At 37.7% G+C, this 26,587-nt stretch overlaps 3 protein-coding genes across 3 annotated transcripts; 1 reads left to right on the top strand and 2 right to left on the bottom strand.

Moving 5' to 3' along the window:
* The first annotated feature begins 3,354 nt into the window (after positions 1–3,354).
* Positions 3,355–5,233, top strand: LOC308702412 (uncharacterized protein). Its single transcript, XM_081385234.1, has 4 exons — positions 3,355–4,173; positions 4,254–4,312; positions 4,587–5,133; positions 5,196–5,233. Exons 1-3 carry the CDS (start codon positions 3,945–3,947, stop codon positions 4,602–4,604), a joined length of 306 nt encoding a protein of 101 aa, XP_081241360.1. The 5' UTR covers positions 3,355–3,944; the 3' UTR covers positions 4,605–5,133; positions 5,196–5,233.
* A 2,773-nt stretch (positions 5,234–8,006) lies between these two features.
* On the bottom strand, positions 8,007–9,015 carry LOC308702131 (SLAM family member 5-like; the record flags this gene model as incomplete). The annotated part of the gene is made up of 3 exons (XM_081384799.1): positions 8,007–8,158; positions 8,254–8,544; positions 8,730–9,015. 3 exons carry the CDS (start codon positions 9,013–9,015, stop codon positions 8,007–8,009), a joined length of 729 nt encoding a protein of 242 aa, XP_081240925.1.
* A 364-nt stretch (positions 9,016–9,379) lies between these two features.
* LOC308702411 (uncharacterized protein) lies at positions 9,380–12,751 on the bottom strand. Its single transcript, XM_081385233.1, has 6 exons — positions 12,620–12,751; positions 12,138–12,263; positions 11,543–11,764; positions 11,259–11,392; positions 10,846–10,919; positions 9,380–9,964 (listed from the first exon to the last, which is right to left on the bottom strand). The coding sequence occupies exons 3-6, from the start codon at positions 11,545–11,547 to the stop codon at positions 9,809–9,811; spliced, it is 369 nt and encodes a 122-aa protein (XP_081241359.1). The 5' UTR covers positions 11,548–11,764; positions 12,138–12,263; positions 12,620–12,751; the 3' UTR covers positions 9,380–9,808.
* Positions 12,752–26,587: the final 13,836 nt, after the last annotated feature.

Here is a 26,587-nt window from a genome sequence, read left to right as displayed (position 1 = left end):
TATGTTTGATGTAGATGATTGCCTTCAATTAAATTCTCTGTTCAGCCAGTCTAGCCTTCAGCTTGCCTTAGCCTTCTAGCCTTAAAGGTGGCATCAGTGATTTCAGGCCCAAAAATATATATTTTTTTTTCCTAACGATCCGCTAGCTGCCCGCCCCATAAGCATGCCGTCAAAAAAACGTGTCTCTGTAGGCAGCCTAGGCTCTGAGATCTGCACACAAAAACAAATGGTTTAGCCAAACAATCAAAACCAAAACAAATAGTGTTCCAACCAATCACCGACAGGGGGAGGGTGTTGTGAGGTTTTGTGCTCGTGCACGGCTGCACGCGAAGTCAGAGCTGAAGAAAAAGCTGGCTCAAAACCTCACAACACCCTCCCCCTGTCGGTGATTGGTTGGAACACTATTTGTTTTGGTTTTGATTGTTTGGCTAAACCATTTGTTTTTGTGTGCAGATCTCAGAGCCTAGGCTGCCTACAGAGACGCGTTTTTTTGACAGCACGCTTATGGGGCGGGCAGCTAGCGGATTGTTAGGAAAGATTAGATGAATGTGATAAAAATATTTTTGGGCCTGAAATCACTGATACCACCTTTAAGGTTTTCTTGGCAGCATTATTGTTTCTTTGTTCCTATTTTTGTATTTTATCTGGTGCTCATTTTCTGTTAACTTTACATCAGATATGGGAAAAGTTCATTTAAGTAAAGCCCACAACACTATCTTTTCTGAAACTCTAAAGATCTCTTATGTGATAAACATTATTAAAAACATGATTCACTCAGTGGAAGAATTTTTTTATTAACCATTAATAACATTTATTTTCTGTACAGGATTAATATTTATATGCTTTTGAAAACTAAATAATCCCAACACTTGGGCCACAGTTATTGTGCGTTTAATAAGAGGAAACAAAACTAGACAGCTGTCTGAAAACATATAATAATATAAACCGAACTTGAGCAACAAGCTGAAGTAATCAATAAATCCAGATATTTTTTTTACCTAGAAACAGCAACAGTATTTGGGAAGAATTTTTGTATTTTTCTACTGGTTTACTGAACAAATTGTGTAAATTCAATTATAATTTAAAGTTTCTAAAGGATAAAAATAAAAGATATCTGCTAATGCTGTAAACTATGTAGAGAGCCTTTGCACATAATATCAAAGGTTAACAACAAAGTCCAAACTATCAGCTTAAATTCAGTTGCTATTTATTTTTAAATATAATAATCAACACTTGTAATAAACATGTAAGCTGTACATAATGCAGTTTTTGCATTAACTACTTAATCCAATTATAAATCCGTTGTTGAAATAATTATTTCTGGCTATCATTTTCATGACAGATTTATTTAAACCTATAATCAAGATAGTAGAAAGTGAAGTTGTACTTCTGATGAAATGACACACTGACACTTATTTATATAACACATTTCATACACAGTGGCAATTCAAAGTGCTTTACATAGAATAAATTAAAATAATAAAAAGAAATAAGAATAATTAAAACAATTTAGAATAAAAATTAAAAAACAGTACAGTACAAACAGTCGGACGAACATTGGCACAGGGCTTATTCATTAAATGCACCGCTAAACAGATGTTTTCAGTCTGGATTTGAAAGTGATTACTGTAGGAGCACATCTGATCTCTTCTGGAAGCTGGTTCCAGCATAATAGCTAAAAGCATACTCACCATGCTTAGAGTGAACCCTTGGTATTTCTACTTAGTTCTACGGAGAAATGATGAACCTCTTCATTTTCGTACCTCTGTGGGTTTTCCAGCTTGGTAAGTCATAAGCTATTTGCTTCTGGTGAACGATAAAAAATGGCGAATTTGACTTTTGTACTAGCTTTGATCACTTAACACTTGACAGACTTTTTTTTTTTTTTTTTTTTTCTTAAAGGTGAACTAAGTAACTTTTTTTACCTTAACTGAACAGCTTCGGAGTCATTGGAATGTTTATATTACTTATTTCGGGTTGAATGGTGGTCGTTTCGCACCCCCCTGGTGCCCGTGAGCGGAAAATACGCACTTGCAACTTTGGGCCGGCGGGCCGCCGCGTCAGGAAGTCTCGCGTGATATCAGGTCTCGCGATGTAAACAATTGCTTTACGGCCAAAAGAAATCTGCTAAAATGCTGTCATTATTGCGCTCCCTCACGCTGTCCGAACCCGAAGGAAGAAGATGTTTTAAAGAATGTCCCATCTGCTTTGATGTCGTTGATCTATAGCCTCTGGTGTCTGAGAATCACCAACAAGTTTTTACAACAGTGTTGTCAAATATCTATTCCGAAGCTGTGGGGGGAGCTCTAGAGAGAAACCTGCGAGCAAAAAGCGAGAATACAGCGAAGAAATCCCGAAGCTACTGAGTGCTGCTTTAATTATTGTTGTTGTTGTATAGAATTTGGGATGCGAAAGTGCGGTGAATCATATTTTTGTTTTGATTTAAATGTCCAACTATTATAAAAAAAAACTATTATTCCATTCCAGTACAAAAACATAACGTCCAAATCAGGTAAATCATGCAACGAGACTTTGGAACGTGTTTGATATTAAAAAGAGTTATTACAAGCTTAATTAAATGTATGATGTAGCCTAATAGCTCATAAACAAGCATATACAAATTTATTTTTTTAAAACTTTGTCTACGCTATAAGGATCGAAATTTGTCTTTGACAAAGGCTCACACAAACACATTAGAAAAAAGTCCTATAAAACATGTCCTATATTCTGAAGTGATTTATAATGAACTGTTATTTCTTCAGGTGCATCGGGTGTTTATACAGACAGAGTGTCAGTGTTTGTGATGGAGGGAGATTCAGTCACTCTGAACACTGGTGTTAAAACAAACCAACAAGAAAAGATTAAACACCCGCATCGCTCAAATCAGTGAATATCTCAATAAGACCTGTACAGATGTTCAGTGTAATGATGATAGGCCTACTGAGAGATTCAGAGACAGACTGAAGCTGGATCATCAGACTGGATCTCTGACCATCACAAACATCACAAACACACACTCTGGAGTTTATAAACTGCAGATCATCGGCACCAACACCATCAGTGAAACGATCTTTAGTATGACTGTCCATGGTGAGTCATTTAATAAATGTTTAAAGACTAAGGTTATACATGTTTAATCACATTGTGTTTATTATTACATAAGGGACTTTCAGTTTAATGTTTGGTTTCAATTTCAGTTTCTTTTCCAGCAGGGACTTGTGTATTCCCCTGTTTTCCCGTGTTTTGTTTCTGTTTTCTGTAATTACCAGTTTGTCATAGACATTCATTGTCTTCACCTGAGTCTTATTTAGTTCCTCATTTTCTTGTAAATGAACCAGTTCAATGTCCAGTATTGTCTTTTACTCCTAAGGTCCAAGTTCTCACCATTATCTTCATTTAGTTTGAAAAAAAAAAAAAAAACTGTAGTTGCATATAGATTCACATCTCCATTTCCTGCTCAATGCTTATCACTGCAACCTTTTATGTGAATAGATCTAAATACTTAAAAAACGTTGCACGATTCGTTAATCCCGATAGCTGTAATAGTGAAAACGTATAATAGCTGTAATAGTAAAAGTTTTCCAGATAGTTCCACATGTAATGCCAGATATTACATATGCAAGCATGTCAGCCAATCACAGCAGTGGGCCTTAACACTGAAGTCTCACAGCAGACACGCCCCTTCAAACAGAGCGTTCAAATCAGGGGATGAAATCAGGCTAGGAAATATGCCTTTTATTTCTAAATTATTACAATTTTTGATCTAAAAAACATACTAACATTATAAGGGCACCCCAGGAAACATTCTAAAATAATAAATTAATCCATGCAATGGGACCTTTAACACGCCGGTCTGTTATAGTCAGAAAACAAAGACAAAGTCAGTGCAGGAGGCACAATCTTTTACTTTTGATCCTGGTGTAATAAAAAACCCACATGATGTGATGACGTGGAATTTTAATGGCATTCTCATCGCTGAAATCACTGGAAATCTCAGTAAGATCTGTACAGATGTTCAGTGTAATGAGAGATTCAGAGACAGACTGAAGCTGGATCATCAGACTGGATCTCTGACCATCACAAACACCAGAAACACAGACTCTGGAGAATATAAACTAGAGATCAACAACAGCACATTCAGCATCATTAAGAGCTTCAGTGTTTCTGTCACTGGTGAGTCTCATTTAAACATTCAGTGCATTTTCCTTTAAGAAATTTTAAAATACAGTTATTTACTTTGAAATCATCAACAGCAGCAGCATCTGCCGGCGCCGCATTATCAGAAATAAGAGCTTCAATGTTCCTGTCATTGGTGAGTATAATTCAGTCATTCAGTTCATTTTCCCTTGAGCAGGTAATTCAATGTATTAGTTTTCATTGTGGCTTGTCTAAAACAGAACATAATGCATAAGATCAAGTAGTTTTTCCACGAGCACTGTTTTTAGGCGATAAAACACAAGATGGCGCCATTTATCAGTCTATATCATAAAGCTGATTAAGGTGGAAATATCAGTCAAAAATAGCCTATACATGAAAAATCTATTGTCTATCTCAAGTAATAATGAATGACTTTTTTTCCATTACAGATTGGATTGTGTCTTTAGCTCTAGGAGGAGTATGTGCTGGTGTTCTGCTGGTGGTTGTAGGTGTAACTGGGGAGAATTCCTGGTTCAGACACTGCATTCAAGCTTATTGCATCATTGTAGGACAAAAAAGGACAGTATGATTCAGTTTATAAGATTCATTAGACACAGGGTCTTTGTGTGTGTGTGTAACTGGAACATCAATCCTGTTCATTTCTTTTAAGTTCTGCGAATCTGTTTTCTTCTTAGGAGAGTGGCAGGGAAAATACATTGCTAAATAATGAAACAACTGACCCTTTATTTCCACAGAGGAATGAACAGTATCATTTACAGTTTTAGCTGTGAAAGACGGTAAAAAGACCCCCGTGTTATCTATGGTGGATGTGTTAAAGGTACAAAAAAAATATGTTATTAGCAGCATGGCCTTGCTAATTCAGCAGAAAGGGGATTTCCGTTTTTAAATTATAATTATTTTGTAAATTACTTTTGTCTTTAAATATTTTTATATTTGTCTTGTAATTCTACATAATTATTCAACTGTAGCCTGTTTGTATAATATTGTTCAACATACTGTATGTCTACATCATTTTCTTTATTCATGTTTAATTGTAGCCTTCAAATATCAACAATAAATTTCTCTCTATAACCATAATTGGAAACACACCCATCATTTTTTACCCTGTACTCATCCCTTTGAGCACCCCCTAGCGCACAGATTATTCCCTTTAAAAGCTGCTTGTCTCTACTAAAATCGGGGAAAAAATGTGCATACAGACGACAACGTTGTCAAAAAGATTCCTGTTCACATGGATCCATGAAAATAACATAAAAGTTTTAAACACTGTATTCTGCTGCCAGGCCAGTAGTTGGCGATGTCTCTTTGTAAATAAATACTACACGCATGCTGAATACATTATACATTTAATAGGCTTAGAAGGTGTAGGACTACAAATTAGTTGGACTACAAAGCCCATGACCCATTGCACTAGAGAATTAATTCTGGTTCAAACTGGTTGGGTTTCCTCTTTGTGGTATGATGTGCTAAGCAGCAGGAGAAGCTGTGTGGTGTTTATCAAGGCTGTGTAATCGCAGATGAAAAGACCAGTTGATTAATGAGCAGCATATATGCTCTATAGAACTGTTATATTTACAAAGAAACACTGTGGTCATTGCCCTCTTCAGTTCTCCTCACCTCTTGCGAGATGATGGGGTTTACACATGTGCATGACATCACCATTTTCACAAATTCACCCTTTTTGTAGATTACATGGAGACAATGATGTCATTTTCAAAAACTTGCACTTTGAATCCCTTTTTTTTTTTTTTTCAGAAGTTTGTGTTTTCAGGTGCCTAAAACTGTTTCGGTCAGTATCACTATCGTCAAATACGAAAGACAATTAGCATACAGTTTGGATTGGCGGTATGGTTCCGTTCTGGGCGAGAACTCCCTGTGCATCCATGCAGCAATAAGAGTGTATAGAGCAGCACGAAACATGAATGTTTTGCAGATATCATTAATTAATAAAGATTTTAATGTACAACAAATTGAGAATTTGGTCTGATTCAAAGGGGAATCAGAATGCCGAATCTTGGCTGACGAGAGGAGGAGCTGGGGATGGAGGAGGGTAATTCACTCCTGAGAAACACAATAGCTGCTGGGGATGGAGGAGGGTAATTCACTCCTGAGAAACACAATAGCTGCTGATAATACTGAAAGAGCTTATAATACAGTGATAGGTGTCATATTCCTATAGGTAGATGTGGATCAGCTGAGAGTCAGCTGATGCGAGTTGACTGACATGACCTGCAAGAACTGACGCTACGCTTAATTTTTGTGTAAATGAACGGCCAATATGCATAAAGTTTTCAGTTTTTAGTTGGAAATGGTGACGTGTAAACGGCCCCTTAAGCAACACATTCTGAAAACCCCAAACCCTGTGGAGTAAAGTATAGTTGAGACTAGGATATGTCTTCTGTATTTATGTACAGAAATGAAGTGTAGCCTACCAGTGTATTGTTGGAAATCTATTTTGAAACAGTATAGGCAAAACAGATCCACATTGTTGGTTTTTCCAAAGGCCTGAACAATATAGCAATGTTAAAGTGTTTGTCTCTCATACCTGGATGCTTTTATTTTCTTAAATTGAACACCAGTTCCATCTTGTATGTAGGGTATCGCACATGACAGGAATGTGTCGTCAAAGCAAACCTTTCCTCAAAAGTTTATAAGCACTTCTGTATTGTATAATCCGTTACATTATTGCACTGTTTTTTATAATAGAGTAAATACATTTTTTGACTTGCTTTTCACTCAAAATATCTAAACATCCTTAAAAACAAATTAATTGGTCTGTTGGTAAATTTGAAAACTTTTTTTTATGCATAAACCTATTTCAGCAATGTTTACTGTTCTTTAAACACATTTTCTGAACGTAAAAAATAGTTGTGGTCTTCTGCATTTGCTTAAAGGGATAGTTCGGAGTAAAATCAACCTAGGGTCCTTTGCACCATGACCTTGAGCCAAACACCCCCCAGAAGCCTTTTTTCCCTTAGTTGAACATTATTAAAGTTAGAGCTTATTAAGAGATATCAGCCGAATGGCTTAGTGCAGGTGCTAATGGATCTCGTAAATTACCCCACTAATACCCCAGAATGATACCAAACTTCTACAGTAGTACAAATAGGTTCCAGGAATGCACTAATATTTTGTTGGCAGTTCCAGTTTGCAATAATTATTAGTTAACACTTAAGTTGTTAACACTTCGGAAAAAATTATAATTCGTTGTTACACTACATCCTTATGCATCGCTTTCTGCCAGGACTTTTACGTACTTTTCCCAAACCCCTGAAGTGACCTCGACGTATGGGTTAGCAGTAGCTAGCCGTCAGGCAAGTGTTATTTAAATAAACTCCTGATGTACTTACAAACTTTCCAGTGCCATCCATTTAATGCTCCTTTCACAGTGTTGTGTAGTAGATGATCAAACACGAACACAGTGATGAAGAGAGAATGCAGTCTTTAATAAATCCAATGGCATAAAGGTAAATCTGAACAGAGAACTACACACGCTTAACATATATGCTACCCGACAATGAAGCACAAACAGAACTGAACTTACACATTATAATGAGTGCATAGTTGAACATAATGAGTGACAAAGACAACAAACTACTAACTGGCAGAAAGTGGAGATTTGGCCGACAATGTGTTTACCATTATTAATCAAGACTGGATGGGCAGGTGAACTCATGAAATGTAACAAAAGATGGTGAGACTCTTGAACTTCAAAGTGAAAAAATAAATAAAAATTAAGATGCCAATAATAAACATCAATAGTAGCAGATTAATACATAAAGCCATTCAAAATAAATGAAGATGAATTGGTGATTGAAATGGTTAAGAATGATAAATGACATCATCATTTACTGTCCCAATGTGTGAATATGTGCTTGATCTTGTTCAGCTCTTCTGGATCTGATATCATAAACCAGAAGAATGACAGTAGCTATGCCCACCAGAGCAGAGAGGACCAATCGGATCACAGCTTCAGTAGGACCACAACAGTGGACAGAGTCTGAGGAATAAAAACATCAAACTGAGATCAGATCAGTCAATAATTGTTAATATCAGCACTGACTTCAACTAATATCATCAGTGGTGCTGTGGTACCTGCACATGTGTGACAGAGTGTGTTGATGTCCAGATGTGTGGTCTGGTTGCTGATGGGATTGTTCAGCACACAGCTGTAGGGGTTTTTATCCTGATATTCCACCTCCAGAGGTAGAGAGAGACTGATGCTGAGATCACACACACTGATGCTGGACAATACACTGATTCCTGCGTACCAGGAGAGAGTCACGTCACACACATTCAACACTGATGAACACACCAATGAACATGATGATGATGAAGATGATGATGATGAACAGTTTCTACTGATGACAGGAACAGGCAGACGAGCTGGAAAACATGAGAATCTGGATAAATCTAATCAACAATCATATTTTTGGATCAGTGTGCTGAGTGAGTGTTTAGTGTGTTGAAGGTTACTGAGTGTGTTTGTGATCTCAAAATATAAATAATTATTTCAATATGTAAATAGTTAATAAAGAATATGGAAGGCCGGATTGGTGATCTCTACTCACCATAGACAGAAACATTGAAAATTTTAAATGTCAGTTTTGCTCCAAATATCTGTAGTTTATAAACTCCAGTATGTTCAGTTCTGGTGTTTGTGATGGTCAGAGATCCAGTTTGATCGTCCAGCTTCAGTCTGTCTCTGAATCTCCCATCAGGACCATCATATGTGGAGAAGATTCGCTTTTTTATCTTTATTTGAGCTATAAGAGAGTTTTCAGCTCCAAATTGCCATATTATGTTGTTCCGTATTTCAGTAATATCAGTGTTTAGCGTGACAGAATCTCCCTCCATCACTGACACTGACTGTATTTCATTTGTTTCGGCCCCAAACACCCCTGATGAACACACTGTAAAAAAAAAAAAGTTGACTTAACTTAAAATTTCGAGGCAACTTGCTGCATGGCTTTTTTGAGTTTACTCAACTTTTAAATCAAGTAGTTCACTTAACTCAATTCACTAAGTAAAGTCACATTTCTCCCAACTTAAGATCTTTTGTTCAGCTGATTCAGTTTTTGTAGTTAAACAAAATTATAAAATTATAAAATTTCAACTTTTAATGTTATTTTCACATTACTTAAAGTATGTTCGGTTGACTAAATTTTTTTTAAATCAACATTATTACAAGGTTAAAAAATAAAGCTAAAACTACAGGCTTGATATTTTGGTCCAGGTTTTATTTTACATCAGCAGCAACACATTGGTGTGGAAATGGAAACAATGTTTAACACTTAAGCAATACTCATTATCATTAAAAAAGTAATACAAAGAGTAGGCAGAAGAATAAAACACTTTTTTTTTTTTAAAGAGTACATTAACACATTCAGTAGTTCTCACATTCAAATGGTCTTAAATACTTTAAAAGTTCTATCTTTTAAATGTTTAACATTTTAAATTGTTAACACTGAAAATGTTACAAAATGAGCAGATTTATAAGTGCAAGTTAACGTTTGTGTTGAAAGTGCTGAAACAGTTGCACAATGTTTATCACAGCCTCAAGTTGATCCAAACAGCTCACAAATGCAACGTCACAGTTATAGCTTAGTTTTTAGGGACTGTATCCTAGCAGAGCAATGAGTGGCCATCTTCATGAACACCTTCTCAAAATGTATTTCAGTTGCTTTGGGTACTCAAAATCCAAGGCAAACAAAAGGCCAAACAGGTATGCAAGTGCATCATCTTCAATCACCACAAGGATTCCCACCTTCATCCCTCTGGTCTGTCTGTCCTCTGGAGTCTTGTCCTAATAATAAAGAATAAATCAATATCACTTGACACTAACCTCAAAAACAAACAACAAAAAAAAGATACATTAAGGAACCATAAAGTAATCCTATACAATGTGCTCATAAGTTTGCATCCCACTTGCAGAATATCCAAGTAAATGCACTCAAATACGCACAAATAACAATTGTCTTGTTTTCAATTTAGTACTGCCCTGAATAAGCTATTTCACATAGAAGTATAAAAACTTAGCCTGGGAAAACCTTGACAAACTTTGAGATTTGCTCTGCAAGTCAGTCTGGCCAAGAGCCCATTCAAGCCCATTTCCAATTTTTCCAAATAGAGGCATCAATCACAAACGTTGAAGCAGGCTTTACACGATGACGATCGCTCTGATTGGTTTTAGGTCTATCCAATTGCGTCCAGAGGCATTTGAGCGACGTCCGTTGGTGACGCCCCTTTGGAAATGGGCTGTGAATGAACCTTCCCCAGACCCACTCTCAGATACAACGAAGGTTTACAATTGGCTAGCAAATATTATACTATCTGTTACTGTTCATTGATTCATTCATTGATCCAGTTGTTTGTTTGTTCATTCAGTCGTTTGCTCATTTTGTTCAATAGAAGGTTTTGGTGTCAACCAGACTAATAAAAACTATAAGATGGTATAAATCTTAGTAAATGATAATGATCTGGCCTATAATTTAAAACATGTTAACATGTTGCATACCCAATCATTGACTAAATCATGTTGTACTTGCAAAAAAATACTTCGAATCAAATCAATGAATCATCAAAACAATCTGTTTGCTGTTAACACAAAAATTCACATTCCTTTTAGTCACACATGGTCATTTGGTAAGATGTTGTATATCTGTTGAAGTAATGAAACATACTCACCAGGCATGAATCTTCACTGAGAAACATGGGAGACCTTCCAGGAAAGTTGCTTTCTGAGTCACAATATCTGTGGTCTAAAAAAAAAATGGGTACAAAAAACAACAACAAATTTCGTTAATGCACAGTTATTAATTTAAATTTGTTATGAGTTTGCATGTATGTTTGAAGTCATAGAGCCTCTGCTAATGAGCCACCTAATCAGATGTCAGATGTGCTGAATAGGAAATCAGTATTGTATGCAGTATTCTAAGTTCAGGACCAAAATCAGTCTAATCAGCCAGTGTAAACTTGGCATACATTGTCATATTCCTTCAAAAATATCTTCAGAAAGTGTTCTTTATATAATAGCAAACAGCTCTGATAAATTTGTTTTTAAAACTATCTTTGACACATGATGTTTATCAGCAAGTTACCTGCTGAACAAGCTTTTTGAGATGATCTTCCATTTCTGTTCCAAATGCCCCCTTTCTTGCTCTGCGTAGCTCGAGGAGTTGTGTAGTGTGCTGGTGTGTTGATGCTCTGAATGTCTCGTGGAGGTCCACAATAACTGGTGATAGAAATAAAACAGGTCTTGGTTGTAACATTGTTTAACTGGCTTCACATGGCTTACAACAGACATTTACAAGCAACACAACAATAACCTGTATTAAAGATAATCTACAGCCAATTAATTTAATTTCAGTCTTCTTTATTTTACCTCATTTGGAAGAAATGGGGCAGGCCATCGTTCAAGCACTTCAGATACCATTGGCACTACTTCCACAATTGTCAGAGGGAGAAAGTCAAGCTCATTTTCTGATTGATGAACACTATATTTGTGGTTTTCTTCTTCATTTCCTCAACCAAGATGAGCCATTCCTTTTCCAGAAAATAATCAGACTGGCCTTTAGGGATGATCCTGTAATCTCCTCCTCTTTTCCTGTTGAAAAAAAGTTACATATTGCACCTTTAAATACATGCACACACATCCATGAGCTTGACTGAAATGTATTTTGCAATCCACAAACATGCATTGATTTCAACTTGTGTCTGTGAAATTCAGAATTAAATAAACGTGCAGAGATTTGTACAAACATTGGCATGTTTGTGAATAGAAATATTCTATTTTGTATAAATGTATCACAATTTATGGTACTTTGAATTAGATAAAATTCATTGAAGACACAAGTTGAAATCAATGCATGTTTGTGGATTGCAAAATACATTTGCAAATTCGATCAAATTTATAGATTTTTCTGCATGTATTTGTTAATAATATCAAATCTAAATCAACTCCATAAAATTATACTTACTTTAAATTAGACGTTTGCAGTCTTGTCGACTCCGTCGAGTAACGTTAAGTTAGTCTGGAAACACGTGAGAAAGCCGGAAGGGCACAGATAAAAAGATTTTTTGCAGATTTTCACTTTGAGCTCAGTCTGAAACATGAAATTCAAATATTAGACCACTGTAAAGGGTGTGTGAGTTTAAATTTAAGATGAAGAGTCGACTTCAAAATATGTCTTTGGTGTATTGCACAAATGAAATGTTACATAGTGCATTATAACGTCAAAGCTAGTTTAAAATAATAAGTGGCGATTTCGAACTTGTTCCTAACTTACTACGATTACACAGGTTATATTCTAAACAGTTTACATGCTGAATACTTAAGTTAGGAGACTTAACGTTAGTTAAGCTTGCTCGTGAAAAAAATGAATAGCCGTAACCAGGGCTCTGCGGTCAAGATGATACATGTACTTTTACAAACGACTTCAATATAAATACATATACTTACAGAAAATGATGGCTTTCGCGTTGTAAATAAGCTGAAGAAAGAAGAAACACGTTGGCTGTGAGTAGGTCCGTTACGGTCTCGCACGCAGATGCTTAAAATGGCTCCTTCGTCAAGTCTGTTCGTTGTTGGCGCGCTTCATTGCACATGCGCCAACTTCGTGGTCGTTACAATGCGCATGCTCCAACCTCCAACCCAACTTGCATGCTTGTTAACTTGCATTTACAAATCGATTTTACAATTAATACTAAGTTAGTCCAACAATTGTTGAAACAACGTCTTTTCACTGGTTAAGCCAACTTTTTTGCATTTAATTGTCCAGTTAACTTAAATATAATAATTAGTCTAACTTTTTGTGAGTTGGATTTTTTACAGTGCATGAAGAGAGACGGATTAAGACTCCTGTTGGTTTACAAAGCCTAAAATCAGAAGTAAAAATTTAATTGTTTAAATATGAACTGAAGAACATCCAGAGCAACAGTAAAGACACAAAAGCAAATTGAAAGGTAAAGATGGTAAAAAGGTAAATATTTTATCTTTATTATTTTTAAACCTATCTACTATAGAGTAAAATCAATGTGTGATGTTACATAATCTATTTAAAAAAATAAATACATGATGATAATTACAGTTTGAAAGTAAAGGTTTAATTCTGAGAAACTGCTTGGAAATTAATTAATTTGCAAATCTTGAAATTACGACCGTGAAAATCAGAAAAAAAAGCTGTAGCAGCAGCTTTATTACCCTGAAACTGAAAGGAATTAAATCATAAACATGTTTTTAGAATTTACCCATCAGACTCCAGCAGCACAAACAAAACCAAAAAAAACATCAGGAAAGATCTCCTCAGGTCTTCAGTGAAACGTCTGATCTTATAAGACTGTCTGCTTATCTGGTGTGTGAATCTTCTCCTTTGGTGTTTGACCCTCCTAGATCACACACACACACACACACACACACACACACACACACACACACACACACACACACACACTAAGCGTGTTCTGAAGGTGTACATCCTCATAAAGAAATTCTTCCTTTTTTACATTAACTAATTTTTTTTACAGTTGTGTTCAATATGTAAAAGTAGAAAAAATATTGTGAGAAATTGAGCCTAACTCCTAGTGATTTAAAAATTATTGTATATAATTTATTAAATTGTTGTGTATGGGAAAAAAAACGTATGCAACCTCGCAGTACCAGTTGAGTCAAACTGAAACCTCTGTGGTTGGTTGTCTTCAGAAAAGTTGTTTGATCTGTTGGTGGACAGACTTGTTTGTGTGAGAGAGAATGGGTATTTAGAGCATGTGTGTTTAGTTTGGTGAGGAGCCTTTTCCTGCTACTATGTACAACTCAGACTTTTTAATCTAAAGATGCATTGATTGAACCAGGATGAGAAACTATTGTTGATAAAGACAAGTAGTATGGCTTCTAGTAAAAACTACTAAAACTTTTTGTCAAAACTTTTTAAATGTAGTTTAGTTGTTTAGATTTCACATATGTTGCTTTTTTTTAAAAGTCCAACTGGAAAAAAAGCCACTATTATGCCAAACCCTGTTTATAGAATGAAGCCGTCGTTTTTACAACTGTGACAATGACCGCTTATCGGGATAAAAAAAAAAAAAGTATTTCCAAAAGTATGTGAAGTTCACAACATAGAGTCTTTAAAAGATGTCAAAGAGATTTGCTTGAGGCACTGTGTCATGGGAACAGAGCGTTTTTCACGGAGGGCTTGAGTTTCTCTCTGAGGATCTCTGAGAGGTGAAAAGGAGTAGAGACGACAGTGAAGGATGAGAGAGGACCAGGCCTGGGACAATTATGTTGTGTTTTACTGTTTATATGCAGCAGTTGTCCATGAGTGGCTGCCACTTAGGTTTTGTTGTTTGTTTAACTTTGGGAACTAAAGTTACCTTGAACGTTCACCGGTTCTCGCCTCCTTCTTCCATGAACTACTATACCTTGCTACATTGGTGCCGAAAACCTGTGAGGAAGGAGGGACGGCTGTCATAGAGCCCTCACCGCTGTGGAGAAGTCGCGGTGATATCAAGTTGCATCAGAACAGAATCTGCCGCCAATGACGCTTGAGGCAGTGGAGCAGGAGGGCTTGTTGAGGGGACGGACTTTGAAAAACGTTGACACGAGTTAGCATTTTAGCACTTCTGGGTCCATCATCCAGAAGTCAATGGGTTTTTTGAATGGGGTTTTGGTTAAATGGCTGAAATAAGGTCTGTGGTGAGCACAAGCTCAAGACACTTTCATGTTTTATTCTACGACATAAAATACATCAGTATTACCCCACTCGTGATTTTTAAATTACAGACAAAGGAGCACAGTGAAGGTTGTGATTATTATTTAAAGGGGTCATATAATGGTACATGCACTTTTACAAGTTGATTGCACTGAAATGTCTGTTGGCAGTGCCTGTACACAACCATCCTATCATGATAAAAATCCATCCAGTGGTTTTGTTTTAATCTCCTTATATGTTTGACCATCTCTGAAATCAAGCCGTTCGATATTGTGACGTCATAAGATCGTACGCCCCTCCCGCTATTGTGATTGACAGCCGTGTTTCAACACAAGACCCGCCCTGAGCAAGCTGTGACAGCCGTCGTCATAGTAGTCCGCCATTGTTGATATGCTGGAGTAGAATGGCGTCTAAGCGATTGTGGTGTTCTGTTCTTAGATGTAATAAGGAACACAGCAGTCATTTGGATGTTCCTAAATCCGAGCCGTTGAAGAAGCAGTGGCTGAGTTTTGTTTTTGAAGCAATATGCCCAAAGGATTGACGCGGGGATTCCCTCACGGGGATTCCCCACGATCGTCTGTGCTTTCATGTTTGCGCGAATCATTTCACACCAGACAGCTTCACAAACGAGAAAAAACGGATCGGTACCAACGTGTTCCTGCTGAACCTCCAGAAGATGTGAGTGTAATGTTTTATTAACCTTTATATTAGTATTTATATTAATCTTTGCGAAATTTGCAAACCTTGCTGCAGGCTTCACGATGAATGCGTCTAAGGTTTACACTCAGGGTACATTACGGCATGTTTTCTATGTACGACGTTCTCAATATAATTCATAATCCCACGTTTATAACGAATAACACGTGGTTATTGTGTTAGATACGGTCAGAGAATGTCTAATATGGTGTACCCACATAACAGAGGGGCGGGGTGAGCAAAGCTCATTATCATTTAAAGACACATGCACTGAAACGGCGTGCTGAAAACAGAGCTGTTTTTGACCAGGTAAAATTAGTGTTTTCTTACAATACTAATGAGAATTTTTAATTAAAGTATATTACAAACTTTTAATTTAGACCCTAAAGAATCATATTAGCTTGTACAAAAATGGCATTATATGACCCCTTTAATAATGAACGTTAGGTAAATTTCCATATGATAAACTAAAAATAGCTTTTTTTTGGTATGCTTTGAAACTGGTAAACCACTAAATTAAAACATTTCAGACATCACAATAACGCCAAAATATATGATGCACAGAGTGAATAAAAGAACAAGAGACATCCTGGCAGAGAATAAATGAGAACAAAACCAGACCTTTCCCACCAAGCAATAGCAGTTATTGCACTATGTAGTCCAGCTATGAGTAACCCACTTCTAGCCAAAATGACCTTGAATTTGGTTACATATTTTTGGCAAAATATCTTGCAAGATATGATATTCCATCATGTAAGCAAAGTAAACAGTGATTACAATGTAGTTGGTTTAATATATTCACTCATTTAATTTCTTTATCTAATTGATGACTAGTTTATTCTTGTGCTATGGTTTAGATGTCTAGTCTAGTTATGATGCTTTATAAACAAAGTTTGGGAGGAGCATGTTCATGTAATTAACAAGACCGGAGAGCACTCAGAAATCACAGATAAGAGGTGTATATATATATTCAGCAGTCTCACCTCAATTAATTGACAGTTTAGCAGCATCCCTCCACCGCCCCTTCTCCACACTTCTAATCCTAACCATTTACATATAGGGGGAGTACTCTGGGTTCGGGCCGAACTCCGAGCCCCAAATATGCATTAAACTCTACTCCCTCTAATTGTATGTAAGTGTGACCTTGTGAAAGTCTAGTACATTTTCACTGACAGCAAACCTTTTGCCACGTTTTAGCCTAGACATCTAGGCTGTTTGGACAGCTATTAGATTAGACAGTAGTGGACTTAGCCTGATGGATAGAAATATAATGCTGATGGTCAGAAAATGAACCACGAAATGAACCACGACAGGACTATTTTAGAAATACCAAGAGCAAAGATATGTGAGATAAGAATACTATGGGAAACGATCTCAAATGAGTTGTGCTGTCTCAGTGCTGTGGAGGGTGTGACAAGCACTAGAAGCATTCACAAAGGTTGTGTGATGAAAACAAAAGTTAAAGTTGAGCAGCAACCACTTTCTCAAGCAGCTTTGAGAGAAATTGAAGATGTAAAATTGGTCAATAATTAGCCATGTCAGAAGGGTCAAGGCCAGGTTGTTTTGGGTCGAGAAGAAGCATTACTAGTAAGGGTAAGTAGTTGCTAGATTCTACAGCATGCATTATTTAAAGCAGATTTATATAGCTCAATATCATTCTTGTAAGCAGCAAAATGCAACAGATTTAAACAGATTTTCCTGTAGAGGCGTTCAACGCAACGACCAGCAGCTTTCAAGATGCGAAGTGCAGGAGTAAACCAGGGAGATGTTTGCTTTGAAGGTACAAGTCTACTTTTAAGGAGGGCAAAGGGCATTGGAAATTGAGCTTTTATATTTGGCAAGTATATATAGATGTCACAGGTCGGGGTGGGCCAAGCCAGACTGCACCCACCCCTGGAGACCGGGTACCGCCTCGAGGAGCGTGTCAAGGAACCAAACAGCAGACAGAGGATAAAGGAATAACAATTTCTTTATTGAGTTAAAAGCAGATAATTTGAAAATTCCTAATTAAAATCTTCCTTCTTGTCGCCAGAAGCAATTCGATGGGCCCCTGGACCGGAGCGAGATGGACGTTCGTGGACACCCTGCGGCTCGTCGGAGAGGAATCAAGGAGGACACACACCATCCAGGTAGGTCACTGGGTAGGTACTCTTTACAGGGCTCACAAGGACGTCTTGGCTACTCGGACCCCATTCGGACTGGAACCAGGTAAATACTCGTGGTGAGGATGGAACGAGTGCCGGAGGCTGCCCAGAGGTAAGTATCCAGAGGACGGGGATCCGCAATTCAGACGGGTCACAGGGGCGCCGGTGGCGAGCAGGCCGGGCCAGGAGGGGACCGTGGACAGCAAGACGACACTTTGATTGAGCCACGTGCCGCGGCTATTCTCCTTCCTTCCGAACAGCAGCAACAATTTGCAACACGGGCACGGAAGGCCACCCGGCAGGAGGACACTTCACTTTGACTGTGCCCTACAACAATACAACAGGGTTCAATGGTTCAACAAGATGCGACGCTCAACAGTGATACCTTCTCTCCTTCTGAACAGGGCGGAGGCTTTCAGTGGGGACAGGTGGGGACCACCAGGCGGAGGAGACGCTTGAGGGAGACACTCCACTTGACTGTACACTGTAACCAGGTAACAGGATTTAACTTCCCAACAGCATATGGAACGTTCAATTGAAATACCTTCTCTCTTTCTGAGCAGGGCGGAGGCTTTCAGTGGGGACAGGTGGGAACCACCAGGCGGAGAAGACACTTTGAGGGAGACACTCCACTTGACTGTACACTGTAACCAGGTAACAGGATTTAACTTCCCAACAGCATATGGAACGTTCAATTGAAATACCTTATCTCTTTCTGAACAGGGCGGAGGCTTTCAGTAGGGACAGGTGGGGACCACCAGGCGGAGAAGACGCTTTGAGGGAGACACTCCACCTGGCTGTACACCGCAACCAGGTAACAGGACTTAACTTCCCAACAGCATATGGAACGTTCAATTGAAATACCTCCTCTCGTACTGAACAGGACAAGCCTTCAATGGGACATTTGGAGACCACCAGACGGAGAGGACACCCGAGCGGGACACTCCACTTCGGCTGTGCACTGCAACCAGGTAGCAGGGTTTAACTATTCAACAGCATATCAAACGTTCATTTCAAATACCTTTTCTGAACCGGACAGCGACCTTCGATGAAGCATGTGGAGACCACCAGACGGAAAGGATGCTCCAAGCAAGACCTCCACTTCAGCTGTACACTGTATCGATGCAACAGGATTTAACCACTCAGCAGTAATGAAACATTCAGCTGCAATACCTTCTCTCGTTCCAACCAGACAGCGGCTCCCGATAGGGACGTGTGGAGACCACCAGACGGGAAGGATGCTTTAAGCAAGACGCTCCAGTTCAGCTGTACACTGTATCGATGCAACAGGATTTGACCATTCAGCAGTAATAAAACATTCAGCTGCAATACCTTCTCTCGTTCCAACCAGACAGCGGCTTTTGATAGGGACGTGTGGAGACCACCAGACAGGAAGATTGCTTTAAGCAAGACGCTCCAGTTCAACTGTACGCTGCAACAATGTAACAGGAATTAATGGATCGGCAGCATTCACAGAGTGGGACTGTCTCAAATGGTAAGTTGGACGCTGGATGTAACGAACCCCGTTCAGAGACAGCGGGTGAAAGACTATAGAAGCGAGTGCACAGCAGACTATTAATACTTCTCCACACGATAAACTTCACTCCATAACACAAACCGTGTGAATCGTCACTTCAGGCACTGCATTCCACTCGCACACGTGCATTCGGGCCAGCACTCACCCACCGGTCTTTCTCCCACCAGATCGACTCTCGTCTCTACACGGGCTCCACTTCTCTCAGAGACAGTCAAACGGATGTAGTCATCGTCACATTCAGTGCAGGAAGAACAAAGGTTGGAGACAGATCATTAATTCACTCGGTGTAATACTTCACTCGTGCCACACGCTTTCCAGACTTTCCACACCACTTCAGTGTCAGTGCATATAAACAACGGATCAAATACTCATCACTTTGCGTCTTTCCCACTGTTGACGATATCCCCTAGATCTCATTGACAAAACTTCACTCTCTCATGTCCATTTCTCGGCTTCAATCTTCACCCTGCTTCACAGTCCAGCTTCAAATATAAACAACCCGCCGACAGAACACAGTATCTCACGGGAGGAGAACCACCCCGACCGTCTGTTTCCTCTCTCTTTTTAAAGCCCCATCTTAATGCGCGTTCCTCTCACAACACTCTCTGTAATTCTCCTCACCTGCTGTCAATCAGGCAATTGGTCTCGCTGCCATGGCAACAGATTTCGCGGTGTGATGAGACGACCATCCACAAGAGGTCTCCAAATAATACTGCCTTCAAGAGGATTTTACTCTCTCTCCTTATCTGGCTTTTGTCACACCGTGACATAGAGCTAGCATGTTCAATAATGTCAGAAAGGTGAGTTTGTACAGATGTGGAGAACAGTAATGGATTGACAGAGTTGAGGTTACGATAAATTATGATGGATTTTAGCCTATAGGGCGAGGAAGAGGCAATCCAGAGTTTAGTTCAATGTGGTGATCAGAGAGTCCATTTGGAGAACCAAGCACAGGACCTTTATGTAAACCAGCAGTACAAACCAAGTCAAGTGTGTGACCTTTTGAGTAGTGCTGAAAAAAAAAAAAGATGCATTGCGATTCGTAGATCGATTCTGAGATTTTCAGTATGCGTCGCGATTCTCTTTCCAAACTATACTGAGCTTAGTTTTTACCAGCAGAGGGCACTGTGTGCTTTAGAAACAGCCGTACTCTTGAATCTTCCATAAATAATGTTTCAGTATGTTCGTCAAGGTTGAAGCGAATTACAAGGGCGTTCGCAGTGAGCTGTGTTTATATTAAAAATTAACCTAAATGGCCATCTACTAATAAAAACTAAGCTCAGAATAGTTTCAAGAGAGAGAATCGTGATGCATACTGAAAATATCAGAATCGATCCACAAATCGTGATGCATCGAATCTGTATCAGCGTGTATATTGAAATCACCAAGTAATAAAATAGAAGAGGACAAATGCAATCTCTTAACTTTTGTTGTGTTGTTGTTTTTCACAATGCTGAATCAGTTCTGTCCTCCTCCTGGGTCTGAACTGCATTAACAACAACCACAGATGTTAAAACGACAAAGTATTTCATATTTGTGTCTTATTAATATTTGTACATTTGTAATTGCTTGCACACCTGACTCATCTTCCTGTTTTTCTACATTTCCTGCAGATCCAGAAGATCACGACCACAGCAGCAATCATCAGAGATCCAGCAGAGATCAACACTATGTACAATAACAGTAGGCCTTGATCTGTAATGGACAAAATGAACCATTAGTGTGAGTGAATCTGTCCGTCTGATCTACAGCTAACACTATCAAACATCAACTCTAATAACATGAAAGAGCAGTTTGATTACACACACATATATCATCAGTGCTGTGGTACCTGCACATGTGTGACAGAGTGTGTTGATGTCCAGATGTGTGGTCTGGTTGCTGATGGGATTGTTCAGCACACAGCTGTAGGTGTTTTTATCCTGATATTCCACCTCCAGAGGTAGAGAGAGACTGATGCTGAGATCACACACACTGATGCTGGACAATACACTGATTCCTGCGTACCAGGAGAGAGTCACATCACTCACATTCAACACTGATGAACACACCAATGAACATGATGATGATGATGATGATGATGAACATTGTGAAGAGTTACGGATGATGACAGGAACAGGCAGACGAGCTGGAAAACAGAAAGAATAAGGAGAAATAAGGATGAATCTACACAACAATTATTTTCGGTGTAGTCACTGTAGTCTGTTTATGGTCAGACTTTTCTGGGGGTTTGGTGCTGGTTATGATTGATTGAAATGACCTTAAACAATTACTAAATTACCTGCAAAATATTACATTGTATATGTATTTCATGAGTTTTGACAATGCATGTTTGTGAGAATGTGATATGGCTTAGGGTATGTTAACTTGACAACGATGTACTAAAAAAAACGTTGTCAAAATGATCCCTGTTCGCATCCTGTTTATTGCACTTTACGGCCAAAACACACCCATTACTCATTAAGAGAATAGAGTCGACCCTTCTAGACCATGCGCTGGGCACGCAGACCATCTCTCTCTCTCTCTCTCTCTCTCTCAGTGCAGACCTCGATGAACCACGCTCCCCTCGCCACAGCATTGTTTTCAAAACTTGAATGTTGAAAAATGTTTTCAAAAGCTTTTGTTTTCAGGCCCCTAAAATGCTGTTGTCGTGTAAATGACTGGCCAAAACACATAGTTGAGAGCGCTGTTGTGTAAATATACCCTAAATACAAACCATACAATAGCAAATGTTGTGATCCAATAAGAATAAAAATATTTTGTCTGATGCACTGCATGTTTCAGAGTAAAGCATTGTGTTCATTTTCAGATTCGATTCACAGTAAATGGTACTCTGCAAGTGTGGTGTGTGTTTGAGTCACTGTTTTTTTTTTGTTTTTGTTTTTTTGTATTTAGCTGATGCCTAGTGAGAGTTGCCTTCATCTTAAACTATAACATGGTTAAACATTTCAATATGTAATAAAATTAAGTGAAGATCCAGAGTTCATTACAAGTTAAGCTCAATCAATAACATTTTTGGTGCATATAGTTGATTACCACAAAAAATAATGACTTGCCACTTTTTTCTTTAACAAAAAAGAAGAATGGAGGTTACAGTGAGCTGCTTAAAATGGAAGTCAATGGGGTCAATCTGTGAGACTGTAAAGTTATGTTAACTTTGTCACTTGTCATCACAACAACATGATGTAAACCATTTTACAGCTCAAATAAAACACTAGTTTTAACATAAGAATTCAATTAGCTTCATATTTCAGCTTTAAAATCCTTTAAAAAAATACCCAATTTACTTCCATTGTAAGTACCTCGCTATAACCTTGATTTTTAAACCTTCCTTTACGAGTCTAAATTATTTTTGAGGTAATTAACCTTAAACCATAAATGCTGTTGTTTGAGCTTGTACTGAACATAAAAATATTATTGTTATTTTGTAATCATACATTTTAATTGCTCTTAACCTGAATTATTTGAGTAAGCTCATTCATACACAACTTAAAATTATCATGATGACACAACTATATTTAAGCAGTAGAAATTTGGCTGGAGTTAACCAGCTAATTAAAAAAATGCTACCTAGCTAATTGGTGACACAATGCTTTGAAAGCATTTGCATAGCCCTCATAGCATGTTTATATATAAAACATTACAGAAACTCTTCTAAACTAGCATTAATCTGGCACGAAACATTAAATAATACTTAATTTTAGCATTTACTCTCCCTTTTAAGTGTCATGGCAGAGCATGCTGGCAAATAGAAATCCCAGCCCAGTTTCAGTTTCAGTTAAATTTAAGTTTGTCTAAATTAAAAGAGACAAATTCTCAAAACTCAAAACAATTTAACTCACTCAAAATGTATCAGTTTTGTGAACTCAAAAGAAAAAGAAAGTTCTAAATACTCATAAAAGCTCATTTGATTGAACTAATTTGTAACTAATTAATTATTTTGAGCATTAGTGTTACAGTGTGAACATTTCAACAAATGATATCTACTCACCATAGACAGAAACACTAAATATTTTTGATAACCACTTAACTCTAGTTATCTCCAGTTGATAATCTCCAGCATGTTCAGATGTGGCGTTTGTGATGGTCAGGGATCCAGTTTGATGATCTAGCTTCAGTCTGTCTCTGAATCTCCCATCAGGACCATCATAAGTGAAGAAAATTCCAGATTTTTTGCTGATTTCAGCTATATGAACACTTTTAGCTCCATATTTCCACAGTATGTCGTCGTCTTCATGTATTTCAGTAACATCAGAGTTTAGAGTGACAGAATCTCCCTCCATCACTGACACTGAATCACCAAACACACCTGAACATAAACAGATTTTACAGTTTGTAACCTTTAACAACCGCAAAGACAGATGAGTAAATTCTGCTACACACTTTCAATATTTTTATATTTTTATATTTGGCTCATTATAACATTGAAAAGATACATGAATCCAAAGTAGATCTCACAATAATATCTGTGCATTTGCAAATAAATCCTCTGAGTAATTTGAGTAGTATAGCACCATCTTTTTATCTCTAAAACAGAAATAAATGAAACCATAAAAATGCATTTATAACTCACCAATCCGACAACACAAACAGACCAAAAGAAGCGTGTGAAACATCTTCTGTAGTAGATCTAATAAGACTGGTAACACTGAACCTGACGTGTGAAGTGAAGAATCCTCTCACGTTTCCAGAGTTTCACCAGTTCACCAGTTCGCGTGCACGTAAACTGGTGAAACTCTGGAAACGTGGGAGGATTATTCACTTCACATGTCTGTTTGTGTTTTCTGATTGGTGAGCTATATATATAATATAAATACTGTTGCTATCTGCCATCTCTTCCTGAAGTGTGACACTAGCAGCTCAAAATGAAACCGGCTGTGGTCGGTTTTCTTCAAAAATCTGACCTTTGGGTAGACAATTACTTCCCGTGCATGCTAATGGCTATATTCTTTCATGCGTGTTTAGTTTGCAGGGTAAGAGCTTCTTCCTGTCTTGATGTAATGAGCCTCACAGTCTGATTTCCCTCCTGCACAGAAATTTTTTACAGTCAACTAAATAATATGTGTGAAAAACTGTCAAATAAGAAATAGGCTACTTCTGTTTGCCAAGGTAGCATTCATTGATTTTATTCAGAATTTTTCATTTAAATACATTAAGTTATTCGTTTTAGCTGTCATTGCTTTAGCTTACAATAAAACCACAGTGTTGCCTTATCATTTAGTAATTTTAAACACAAAGGCCCGGTTTCACAGACAGGGCTTAGACTAAGCCAGGATTAGACCATAGATCAATTAGGACATTTAAGTAATTTTTATAAACATGCTTAGAAAAAAACATTACCGATGTGCATCTTAAAACTAAAAAGGCACTGATATATTTTTAAGATCAGTCAGTGCAAGTTTATTTCAGTGGAAACAGCTCAGACTTACATTTTAGTCTAGGACTAGTCTTAAGCCCTGTCTGTGAAACCAGGGGATAGTGTTATAATTTGGTAGAGATTATAGAGAGTGTAATGGCTGGTTACTTCAATGCTGTAACAGATGTAAAAAAATATATAAAAAAAACATGCTAGAGAAAATTAAAAGCGTTTTTCATTTCATTAAAAAGAAATTTACCCTTTGTTTTGAAATTTGTATTCATTCCAGTGGCTCAAATCATTTGAGCTTCCTATGTGAGAATTACTGGCCCCGTCCCAAATAGCACACTTGACATACTTGCAGTCTTGTAGACTTGTGGTTGCTGCTTGTGTGTGTCCGTTAAGTCCACAAAGTCCACAAAACTCTAAGATGTCCCATTAGTCATTTAAGGTTTCAGAAGAGTGCACACAAGCGGCTGACTGCTGACTTGTTGTTGTGACAAAAGGGGCTGACACAAGCACTCTTCTGAAACCAAAAATGACGACTGGGACACCACAAGTGACAAAGGAAAGGGCCCATCCCAAATGGCATCGTATGTGCAATTGCGGTCTTGTGGACTTAACGGACATGCACACGCAATGGCCATTTTAAGTTCACAAGAACGCAAGTGCACATGAGGTGCCATTTGGGACGGGCCCTTTGTCCCTCGTGGCTTTCCTCCAAAGTTTGGGTCCTCTGCAGAGCCCATCTCTATCCATCCATATAACAATTTTTTTTTTTTTTTAACAGTTCAAATGTCTGACACATTTATGCAGATAAACTTCATATTTTAAAAGTTTAGATTGTGTTGAAGTTGGTTATTTGGAGTAATGTACTTCAGTGTGTGTGTTGCTGAGGAAATGTAAGATCTTTTAGTTTATATATTGGGGTACAGTGATAAAAGCGGTCTGTGTGATTCACTTAATCCATTCAATCTGGCCATTCAAAAAAGAAAAGGCAAAAGGACTAATATATATATATCCCTTTCACGCATAGTGGTCACTACAGTGGACAGCTATTAAAAATGCATTTTCTTGAATTTGCACGGGTTTTTATGGCAAAGTTGCACATCAGCCTCTTCATTGGACCCTTGTGCATCATCCTATAAATTGCAACCAAGTGGCAAGCCTTTGTATTTCGATTTTTTTCCCCGCTCCAAACCAAGATGGCCAAGGGTCAGTCAGACATGCCAAGTTGCTCTGGAATATCCACCCATTCCTTCTATCCTAGGAGACTCTTGTAGGTAAAAAAAATATTGCAGCATCAAGCAATATCTAATGAGTCATATCACAGTAAAATTTTCCAAGTTTTGATTTTAGATTAGGAGAAAACTCTGATTAACCACATGTCCACTGTAGTGGACGTCATGCATCAACTGCTATATTTCAGCTACAATTCATAATTATAATGTGAATATTGTTTTTGAAATTGAAAACTTAAAAACTTAATCTGCAGTGACTTTTTTTACTGTAAATAAATGTATTTGTATTATAAGAAAGTAATTTTCATTGACATCGAAAAAAGTCATGTGATTACATATGTATGACACTTGTAATGCATTACTTTACTTGTTAGATCAAAAAGTAATCTGATTTTATAATGCACGTTATTGTAATGCGTTTTTTTACTAATAACATCAAAAAGTAATCTGATTACGTAATGCATGTTACTTGTAATGTGTTTCTTTACTCATAACATCAAAAAGTAATCTGATTACATAATGCATGTTACTTGTAATGCGTTTCTTTACTCATAACATCAAAAAGTAATCTGATTATGTAATATGCGTTATTGTAATGTGTTTCTTTACTCATAACATCACAAAGTAATCTGATTACGTAATGCATGTCACTTGTAATGCGTTTCTTTACTCGTTACATCAAAAAGTAATCTGATTATGTAATGCACATTACTTGTAGTTAATTACTTGTTAGATCAAAAAGTAATCTG

The sequence above is a fragment of the Scardinius erythrophthalmus genome (genome assembly GCF_964197995.2).
Source record: "Scardinius erythrophthalmus genome assembly, chromosome: 14".
Taxonomy (NCBI): Eukaryota; Metazoa; Chordata; class Actinopteri; order Cypriniformes; family Leuciscidae; genus Scardinius; species Scardinius erythrophthalmus.
This window is presented reverse-complemented; position numbering and strand designations above follow the sequence as displayed.